Source organism: Drosophila miranda (genome assembly GCF_003369915.1).
Source record: "Drosophila miranda strain MSH22 chromosome Y unlocalized genomic scaffold, D.miranda_PacBio2.1 Contig_Y1_pilon, whole genome shotgun sequence".
Taxonomy (NCBI): domain Eukaryota; kingdom Metazoa; phylum Arthropoda; class Insecta; order Diptera; family Drosophilidae; genus Drosophila; species Drosophila miranda.
Window position 1 is genome coordinate 49,385,794 of NW_022881603.1, and position 11,241 is coordinate 49,397,034.

At 46.4% G+C, this 11,241-nt stretch overlaps 1 protein-coding gene across 1 annotated transcript; it reads left to right on the plus strand.

Moving 5' to 3' along the window:
• The first annotated feature begins 509 nt into the window (after positions 1 to 509).
• On the plus strand, positions 510 to 4,214 carry LOC117191718 (protein transport protein sec31-like). Its single transcript, XM_033396504.1, has 3 exons — positions 510 to 731; positions 837 to 1,855; positions 3,861 to 4,214. The coding sequence occupies exons 2-3, from the start codon at positions 845 to 847 to the stop codon at positions 4,212 to 4,214; spliced, it is 1,365 nt and encodes a 454-aa protein (XP_033252395.1). The 5' UTR covers positions 510 to 731; positions 837 to 844.
• The last annotated feature ends 7,027 nt before the right edge of the window (positions 4,215 to 11,241 follow it).

Below are 11,241 nucleotides of genomic sequence, written 5' to 3' on the forward strand. Positions count from 1 at the left end.
CTTGCCGTTCCTACGGGAGTTAAGGCTACAAAATTCAAACTACATCGACGACCTGACGATAAGGAGCGCCGCCTCCTATTTGTTTACCCTCGTCGTCGCCATCCCTCTCTGCGCCATCATCTGGGTGCTATACCGCCGCCTCAAATCCCAAGGCCTTCGGAACGAGACGTGAAGGCCGCCCCCCGTAACCCCCCGGCCAATGACGAACCGCCAGAACAACAGAGACGGCGCACGGTACTGTCGCCCCCGGCAGAGCCTTCCCGCGGCGATACATGCCCAGAGGCCGGCCGAGCCCAGCGATAAGAGCTGGAACTACACCCGGCCCATCGGCGCCCGAAATCCGATCGGAGCCCGCGTGCGACGCATAGCTGCGCTGCCCGTAAAACGGAAGTTACGAAGGGAAAAGACGACGAAAATGAAATATCCAAAAAAAATAAAAATAAAATAAAGAAAGAACGAAAAAAAAATATATAAATGTCAATTCGGCAGATTCATGCATAACACTCATTACACACATTCATAAACCCATGCCCCAAACGTCCATAATCGTCCCACGGATCCATTTACCATAGCTTAGATTACAGAATTGCAAGCCCGCTGACGCCGGCTCCCGTGAGTCGCGCTGTCAGGGAAATGCATGACGTTAGAAATACAAGAAATAAGTCAGATTCCGAACGCCGAGCGAGCAAGGCGATTTTGATAAAACCCTACTATACAAGAACCAAAACAATGTAAGTTTTCGTCACGCCCCCTGGGAGGCCCTAGAATTAAGAAGATTAAAGAAGATTAAATAGAAAATAGACACTCTCCCCCTCCCCGAACTCTACGCACCAAAGAACCAGCCATGAACGCCACCGAGAACACCCCAGCTAAGGCGCACCAGAGAGCCGCTGCATCAGCAGAGTCACCCGAAGTCGTAGACCTCACGGATTTCCCCGACGCCGAGGAACCGGAGTCCGCTGCCAAGGCGGACGAGGAAGCCGCCCCGCAGCCAGGAGTAGCCGAAGAACCCCACACCTCCGATGGGGACATATACGCGGATATGGAGCTAGACGCCGACGAGGCAGGGCCAGCGGACCACGAGGGTCCCCGAAACAGCCCCCCGCTGTTCTCCCGCCGACCATCCGGGTTCCGTCGAGAGAACCTGTGGTCGCCGCCGCCGTATAAACGACGAGCCGCGCCCTGCTCCCCGGAGCCAGGGTCACCGTCATTCGAAGAGGAGTTCGAAGATGCCGGTTCTAGCCAGCACAGCTTCCCGGAACCAGAGACGCCATCATACGCGCCGATGTTCGAACAGGAGTTTGAAGATGCCGGTTATCACCAGCGCCGCGATCCCCGAACCGGCCGTGGCATTTACCGCCCCGAGAGGGGGCTGGAGCGTTACATACCGAAACCATACAACGCGTACTACGACGACGGGGAGAGCGAAGAGGAGGAACCCTACGGTCGGCAATTCATAGCCGAAACAGAGACCTTTCATTACACGGTCACGCCATGGGGGTTACGCGTCACGCGTAACCACCAGATGTCCGTAGACGTCTTTGTCCCTCCCGGCCGGAATGTCAACGCGTTCTTCAGGACATTCCGAGAAGCCGCGGAACCAATCGACTACCGCTCCGAACTGGCCGCCCCAGCCAGGGCAAGCCCCCCGCACGCCGAAGCGCGATCGCCAACGCCCGCATCGGATCCTCCCCGATGCCCCAATCCTCCCGAAGAGTCAGCGGCGGCCACGCCCCCGCACACCGAAGCGCGACCGCCAACGCCCGCATCGGATCCTCCCCGATGCCCCAATCCTTCAGAAGAGTCAGCGGCGACCACACCAACGCACGCCGAACCTGTAACGAACCTTAGGAAGGTTCGCCTCATTTTTCCCCTTTTTATATCTCCAGTTTCCCTTAAATATATCGTTACTTAGCCTTAAGAACAGAGAATGCATACGATAAATGTACCACCAATAAAGAAACTCATTCCCCTATCGTTTCGCCTACCGTTTCACGACAGCCAATCCCACATTCTCGTACCAACACATTACCCCCACCTCTAACGAAAATCTCCCGAAGCACTGACAACTAGCCGGTAAGAACGCCCCACACCAACACATTGCCCCGCGTTTAGCCATAAGCTCCCGAGACACGAACCGTTAGCCGGTGACAACTCCCCACCGGGCCAACACATTACCCCCACCTCTAAATTTAAGCTCCCGAAGCACAGACTAGCCGATAAGAACCCCCGCCCTTTCCCTTCGCGGCTTCGGGACGCTCCGCGAAGCGGCAGCCAATCCGAAGCCGACGAAGACGAAGACACGTAGATACTGATAAGTTAGAGATCGGCGGCAGCGAAGTTTTCCCGAGCGCGCAAGCGCCGAGCAGACTTCACTTACGCGGAGACCCAGCGAAGTTTTCCCGAGCGCGCAAGTGCCGAGCAGACTTCACTTACGCGGAGACCCGGGCCGAGAATAGACGTTGTCCCGCGTGGCAACTAAGATACAAGCTAAGAATCCTTCCGGGAACGTGACGAAACAACAAAAAATATTCAATGTAACAAATTACCTGTATAACCAGCAAGCTAATAAATCATTATTGTAACGAGAACCAACCCCGTGTAAGTCATTTTTGGGGATCCAAACCCCTCCCCGGTCACCCTTACCAACAACTACTCGACAGCGAGCCACACTCACCTCCACTAACCCCCGATCAATCCTCGAAACCCCCCCTCACTCAGGTGTGACACGCCCTGCGCCCCTCTCTCGACCCCCACAGGTGTGACTCGCCCTGTGACCCTTCTTTCCCGACCCACGAAGGTGTGCCTCGCCCTGCGCCCGCCTCTCTCTCGACCCACGCGGGTGTGCCTCGCTCCGCGCCTTTCTTCTCGACCCTCAGGTCCGCCCAGTAAGACGAGCCGACCCCCCTTTCGGAGTTCCTGCGAACTACAAATTTCTTGTAGGAAGACCCCTGGACAGGACTGAGCTTACCTCAGCCTGGAAGAGGAGACATTACAACAGAAAATCTGTCTGAGAGTGACGTCGGGCGCTGCGTAGCCACTGCAAATAGATTTGTTCCTTTTGGCTATAAAAATGATTCGATCTGATCCAGATTCCGCAATCTGATAGATATGGTCATTCTCTATGATTGTGCGTTTTTAGTTTTCTCGAATCTGCAATATTTTGAGTGCAACAGATTTTCGTCCTTTGTGGGGGCTATGCTACGTGTGTGTTAGAGAGAGACAGGGCGAGAAAAAATGAAACTGTTTCTTGATGCTGACTATAATAATGATACGATCCAATTCTGCAATCTAAAAGATATGGTCATTCTCTACGATTCTGCGTTTTTGGTTTTCTCGTATCTTTAAAATTGTGTATGCCACAGATTTTCGTCCTTTGTGGGGGCGGAAGTGGGCGGGGCGAAGTTCTGAAATATTCTTGTAGCAGTGACATATCACAGAAGTCTGGATCCAAAACATCCTTGCTCTAGCTCTTATAGTCTTTGAGCACTAGGCGCTAATAGAGACGGACAGATGGACAGACGAACGAACGGACAGACAGACAGGGCTCAATCGACTCGGCTATTGATGCTGATCATGGACGTTACACACATCCATTTTCACCACAAATCTAATATAACCCAATGCTCATTTTGAGAATCGGGTATAAAGACAACGACAATGTGCAAAACAGCAAAGAAAAATGAGGGTAACAAAAGAAGCCAGCAGCAACAGCAACAACATCAAGAGCACACAAGCCAGACAGACCAACAACAACAACAACAAAAGCTACGACCCCCTCCAGCAGGAGCAACGCCAACACCACACATGCCCCTCCCCCCATCCCTACCATAGCTACAGCCATTAATAAAAACTTCCAGCCAAAAATCCACATACCGCCAATAATTGTAGCAGCGATAACAGCGTTCATACCGGTCCTGGAAAAGCTGCAAAAGGATCCAAGGGTGGGCAGATTTAGTACTAAGGTAGTAAGCAGGGAGGGCCTGAAAATCCAGGCGCAGGATAGGGCTTCCAGAGATGCCATCATGGATATCCTGGGGGATGCAGACGAGGGCCTGTACACCCACCAAAGCAAAACCGAAAGGGGACTCCGCATCGCTATCCGTGGGTTCCAGCACACCACCCCGCCAAGCTGGATCAGGGGAAAAATGCTGGAGGCAGGGTTCATGGTGACCTTCAGTAGAATCCTCCCAAGCGAATACGATAAAGAATAATACGAAATAAGCTAGAACGAGACGAATTCAAGGTGCTGGCCCTAAAACATGTGGGCACGCAGATGGTCTCCATAGAGAGGCTGGACAAAACAAAGGACCCGGTCCAGTGCCATTGATGCCAAGCTTTTGGCCACACACGCGCTTATTGCCGACGTGCTTTTGCGTGTATGAAGTACGCGGGCAATCATCCCTCAACTGCATGCCCAAAACCGACAAGCACGCCTGCAAAATGCGCAGACACAGAAGCATACAAGCCTATGGAGACAGCCACCAGCAGCGTAGCCAACAACAGCCGTTACACCAGCAGCAGCAGCCACAGAGGCAGCACCTCTGGGAGAAGCCCCAACGGCAACTCCAGCAGCACCAGCAGCACCAGCAGCAGCGGTAGCGGCAGCAGCAGCAGCATCAGAAGTTACAGGAATGGCAACAGAAACGACAACAACAACAGCAACAGCGTAGACCCAAACAAAATCGCGAACCTCAGCATCAGGGACTGCAGCAGCGGTCAAGGGTGCAAAGTGAAAAACAGCCAAATTCAGCAGAGGCGCATCTTATCCGTTTCCAGAAAAGGCAGCAATCCTCGGGCTCAAACAGCACCAGCAGCAGCAGTAGCACCACTACCACAACAACAACAAAGATCAACTGGATTTGCGGGGACCGGCACCAGGGTGCCCCTAGAAGGCATAGAGAGGATAGAAAAATTAGAAAGGAAAATGGAGGAAATATTACATTTACTTACTACACTGATCCAAATCCAAGCCAGTAACGATAGAGGGACAACAATAGCAGACAATATAACGATGACACTGAAATAAATCAAATAATTAATCTATCTGCTAATAATACAAATAAAAATAATAAAAGAAAAAACAGACAATCAAAAGAAATAAAGAAAATATATCACATACCAAGAAAGAACCCAGTACGCAGGACTCCATCAGCAATAGATTTTGCCATAACGAGCGGCTTACAAAAGGGGGAAGGATTGATTGCAAAAACGACAGATAACGTCTGACCATCTAGTAATTAAAATAGCATTAAACAATAGAGGACACGAACATAAAACAAGCCCACCCATGCCACTTATGACTAAAGGTGCTGATGTCAAAATATTCAAGGATCACCTAAACCAAAATATTCACCTAAATACGGATATAAAATCTGGCCTGGACATTGATGACACGGTGGCCATATTCCCCAAGAACATATACGATGCAGCTGTCAAGGCAACGGAAAAAACAACAAAACCAAATGACAAGCGATTCCAAAGTCGGACACTAAAACTTGCCGAAGGGACTATGTAAACGCTTGACAAAAAGAAAGAGGCGAGACGAGTATATCTAATATTAAGGACAAAGCAAAGAAACAAAAAGCAAAGAAACACTACAATATGCTTACAAACAAGCTGAGAAATGCGGTTAAAAACTGGAAGGAGAACAAATTCAATAGACAGTTAGAGGCAGTAAGGGTGGAGGAGGGACGAAGTATGAGAAAGCTGTGGAAGATAACAAACAACATTAAATAGCAGCCGAATCCAAACTGGCGATTGAGAATAGAAGACGAAGAAAACATTCCCAATTGGACAAAAGACCACAATAGAAAAGGCTGAAGCCTACAAAAAACACCTAGGAGAGCGCCATAGGACATCACAAACGCATAACGAGGCAGAGAATAATCAAATAATAGACGAACTACAGAAGCAAAAAGAACTACATATATAAACGAGGGGAACGCTGTTAGTTGCTGCGGAGACCGCAACTCTACATTTATACCCGATACTTAGTCAGTATGGCTATCCTCCGGCAGACGCCGCTAATAGAGAGAGACAGAAAATCAGTCTGAGAGTGACGTCGGGCGCTGCGTAGACACTGCAAATTTATTTGTTTCTTTTGGCTATAAGAATTATCCGATCTGATCTAGATTCAGCAACCGGATAGATATGGTTATTCTCTATGATTCTCTAGCCTTAATAGTCTCTGAGATTTGTGGATGTCCCAGATTTTCGCCCTTTGTGGGGGCGGAAGTGGGCGGGGCGAAGTTTCGAAATATTCTTGTAACAGTTACATATCACAGAAGACCGGATATAAAATGTCGTTGTCGTTTTGGCTATATACATGCAAGTTAACGTACCCAATTCTATTGAGCTCTTATACGAGTTGTAAGCAATCTTAGACTTTCTAAGACGAAAACAAAAACGAAATTGGTTTTTTATACCCGATACTCAAAATGAGTAATTTGGTTTTTCTCAAAAATTGCCCGTGATGAGTTTCCATCGTTTGTGATTCCAAATCCTTGTTTGGGCAGTCAACCTTAGATTTGTGGTGAAAATGGATGTGTGAAACGTCCAGAAGGAATTGTTTCCGACCCCATAAGGTATATATTCTTGATCAGCATCAATAGCCGAGTCGATTGAGCCCTGTCTGTCTGTCCTTCCCTATTAGCACCGAGTGCTCAAAGACTATAAGAGCTAGAGCAACGACATTTTATATCCGGACTATGTCGGAGAGGATGAGTATATCTTCCAGAGTGCAAAAACTGAACCAGATCGTATAATTATTTAAATTCAATTTATCTTTTTTTTTATTATTCGTTTCGTCACAGCAATACAAAATCAAGAAGTTAAACGACGCACAATGGCGAGTTAGACGAAAAGAGGTGGCAAAAGTCGAAGATTTGTTTACCGCTTAGGACAGAAAAATACATAAACGGCTATCACAGTTTTTAAATCCCTTAAAAATCATATTGTGACCGTTTTTCGTGCGAGGTTGTGGCAGGTAAATCGTACCTTTCTTTGTGACCAGGTTTTGCATGCAAGAATTATATGTATGGAGTTTATTTTAGAACTTACATATACAATTCCACGAGAGTGGAAGAAAAATTCTTAGACAAACTATCACTGAAGGTTGACTGCCCAAACCAGGATTTGGAATCACAAACGATGGAAACTCATCACGGGCAATTTTTGAGAAAAACCAAATTACTGCAGACATAATTGGGATGGATAAAATTGGAGAAATTTAACTTCTCTTTTGCCAGGGAGATAGCTTCGTTTAAGATAAGCATCTCCCCAACTCAATTTGACACCATTTGCTCCGCCAAATTTTGGCCGGAGCATTTGGTGGTGAAGGAGTTTAAGGCTAAGAAGAAGAATAGGCCCCCCATATCCCTTCCAAATCTTTCCAGTGTGCCACCCTCAACCTCAACTTCCTCTTCCTCAACTTCCCGTCTTGCTTCCACCTTTCCAAAAAAATAACTTCTCTTTTAGTAACCTATCAGAATGTAAGAGGCTTGCGTAGTAAGCTCAGCATTCTTTTCCGGGATAGTGTTGCATTTGCTTCCCACGTTATTGTGTTTACTGAAACCTGGTTAAAGCCGGACATTCTTAGTTCCGAGGTTTTGGCAGGTCGGTACACAACTTTTAGAAAGGACCGTTCGTCTCGACGTGCAGGGGGGGTTCTAATTGCAGTGGACTCTTACTTCACGTCGGAACACTTCACAGTCCAAGTTCAACAGGAACTGGAATTCCTGTGTGTAAAACTGATTCTTCCGGCTTTCGCTATATTCATTACTTGCTCGTATATCCCACCTTCTTCGGATATTTCAATTTATGAGCAGCACTTGTCCGCTTTAACCGCTGTTTCTTCCTCGCTATCTGATAAAGATCGTATGATAGTTCTTGGTGACTTCAACTTGCCAGGAACTGTTTGGTCTTCGGTAAACGAGTCTAGTATCCTAGTGCCCATGTCACCACATGACTTTGTTGACGGCTTGCTTGACCTATCCCTGTCTCAAGTCAACCATGTGAAAAATTCCTTGGGTCGATTGCTTGATCTGTGCTTTGTATCGGATCCGACCATAGTGTTGTTAACCCGAGCCCTTCCGCTCACTATAAATGAAGACGCCTACCACCCTACTTTCGAGGTGTCGCTAGATATAGGACCAACTGTATTGGATCGGTCGAGTAGGCTGCCCGAACGTGTCCGCTGCTTTCGTAAAGCCGAGTTTGCGAAGCTTAATAACCTCATTAGGGATTTTGATTGGTCCGCTTTGTACTTGTGCACTGATATCATAAAAGGCACAAACATTTTTTACAATGCTCTTGGCACATTTTTCGATTCTTGTGTCCCGCTTTCTTGTCCGACTAGATCTGGAAAACCCCCTTGGTTTACCAAAGAGTTATCCAGTCTAAAAAACTTAAAACCAAGACTTTATAAAAAATTTCAAGAAGTGGGTTCTCCTACTTCTCACTCTCGCTATGTATTAGCTCGGTCAAACTTTTCAGTTCTTAATGCTCAATGCTATAAGAACTACTTATCTCGATGCAGGATACGTTTTTCTCAGGACCCTAAACAGTTTTACAGCTTCGTAAACAGTAAGCGTAGAACGTCCGCACACCCATCCTCGCTATCATTTTGTAATACGTCGGCAAATAATGATCAGGCAATTGCCGATCTTTTTGCCCAATTCTTCCAAACCACCTATTCTGAGGAAAGCTACTCTGGTCATCCGTACCCATACGGTTTACCGAGGTCGAACGGCATTTTCAGTCCCTTGTTAAATAAATGTTCCCTACTTCATGATCTTCGACTAGTTAAGCCGGTGTTTTCACCGAGTCCAGGCGGGGTTCCAGGTTGTGTACTCAGGTACTGCGCCGAGGCTCTGTGTGGACCTTTGCTTAAACTATTCACCCTGTCCATTGATTCTTCTTGCTTCCCCCCGATCTGGAAGGAATCGTTTATAATTCCTCTCCATAAAAAAGGTAGCAAGTCTGATGCAAAAAATTATAGAGGTATAGCAAAGTTATCCGCTATTCCTAAAATGTTTGAGAGGGTTTTAACTCCGCACTTGCAACATCTCTGCAAGTCACTTATATCTCCAACTCAGCATGGATTTATAAGGCGGCGATCAACCACCACGAACTTGTTAGAGTTTACCTCTTTCATTATTAAAGGCTTTCAATGTAACTTACAGACGGATGTTATTTACACCGACTTTAGTAAAGCATTCGACTCTGTAAACCATTCCCTTTTAGCGCATAAACTTGACCTTTTAGGGTTTCCGCCCAACCTCCTGAGATGAATTTCTAGCTATCTTTGTTCTAGGTCTCAAAGAGTCCTCTTCAAAAACTCCCTCTCTTTACCAGTAAAGGTTTCTTCGGGAGTACCACAAGGCAGCCATCTAGGCCCCTTACTCTTCACACTCTTTATTAATGACTTACCTTCAGTATTAACATACTCTCGAGTACTTATGTATGCGGATGATGTTAAACTCTGTGTCCAGTACAAGGACATTTCATTTCATTCTCGCTTGCAATCCGATCTCAATAACTTTCAGTCATGGTGTTGTGCAAACTTGTTACACCTTAATGCCTCGAAATGCAAAGTTATGACATTTCATCGTTCTAGCCCTTTGTTGGCTCCCTACACCCTATTTGGTGGTTCTCTTGAGAGAATTACCCTGGTGGATGATCTGGGGGTTATGTTAGACCCCAAGTTAAAGTTTTCCGAACACATTTCTACCATGGTAAATAAGGCCATGGGCGTGCTTGGGTTTATAAAGAGGTGGTCAAAGGAATTTGACGACCCCTATATAACAAAGACTCTCTATACCTCGCTTGTTCGTCGATCTTAGAACACGGCTCCTGTGTATGGTGCCCTCAGTACAAAGTACACCAGGACCGTATAGAATCAGAAAAACTTTTTACTCTTTGCTCTGCGGGGCCTTAACTGGGATGCGGGTTTAAGACTCCCATCTTACTCTAGTAGACTACTATTAGTAAACCTCCCATCCTTAGTTAACCGTAGAAAAATGCTTGGTGTGATATTTATGCACAACTTGATCAGGGGTGACATAGACAGCCCTGATCTGTTGAGCCGCAAAAACTTCACGATTCCTATTAGACTGACTAGAAATTTTATACCGTTGTTCCTTCCACTTTGTAGATCGAATTATTCCTTGCATGAACCGTTTAGGGTCTTATGCTCGGATTATAATTCCCTCTACCATATTATATCCACCACTAATTCTCTTCCTCTTATTAAATTATTAATCCTTACATACCTTTCTATTAATTAGTAACTGTAGTGGTATTTGTATTTTGATTGCATGCTTAGTTTCTTAGTAAGTTTAGTACTAATTTTCATCGAATGTTAGTCTAATAGCTATCTTTCTTGCATGTTCGCGTTTGGTTCGGCTACGCACCGCGCGTCATGCGGCAGCGCCCCTCGGTCGGTTGGGCGGGAGGAGGGCTGCGTTTTGCCTGGGATCCGCGCGTAACAGCCTTCTGCTGGTGTCACACGGGCCACTTGACGGTGCACTAACTGCATCGCCTCTTAAAAGATGCAGTCATTGCATGTCAACGTCCAAAGATATAGACATTATCAAAAGAATGGGTGTAATTTTAAATATTTAAAACGGCAAAGAAAAAATAAATACCCGCAATATTGTAACGAACCTAAAAGGGCTCGCTACAACGCCCCCAACGTGCAATAATACTATAGATCAACCTACCATCAGAGCAGCCACAAGCCACAATCAAGAAAACAATTTCATTCTTTCTGGCTCCGTCTCTCTCTAACACACAGGTTTCTAGTCGGTTTTGCCTATTGCAAAATGTAAGTTAAAGGTTCTCAGAAACTATTAAAGTTAGAGCAACCAAATTTGGTATCGACACTCCTGTGATATCGGACCTTGACCGTTTTGTGTCAAAATTTCGCCACACCCCTTCAGCCTCCGCAAAAGACGAAAATCTGAGGCATCCGCAAATCTCAGAGACTATTAAGGCTAGAGTAACCAAATTTGGTATCCACACTCCTGTTAAATCTCACTATAAAACTTATATCTCAAAATTTCTCCCCACCCCTTTCCGCCCACACAAAGAACGAAAATCTGTGGCATCCACAATAAAGAAGATACGAAAAAACATAAAACGCACAATCATAGAGAATGACCGTATCTATGAGATTGCTGAATCTGGATCACATCGGATAATTTTTAGTGGCTACGCAGCGCCCGACGACATGTTCAG

What these genes read in the sequence shown, in the direction of transcription:
- LOC117191718 (XM_033396504.1), top strand. Translation starts at nt 845, where the DNA reads ATGAACGCCACCGAGAACACCCCAGCTAAGGCGCACCAGAGAGCCGCT. An exon ending in CTGTAACGAACCTTAGGAAG is followed by an intron (nt 1,856 to 3,860) that starts GTTCGCCTCATT and finishes AAAAACTTCCAG; the next exon opens with CCAAAAATCCACATACCGCC.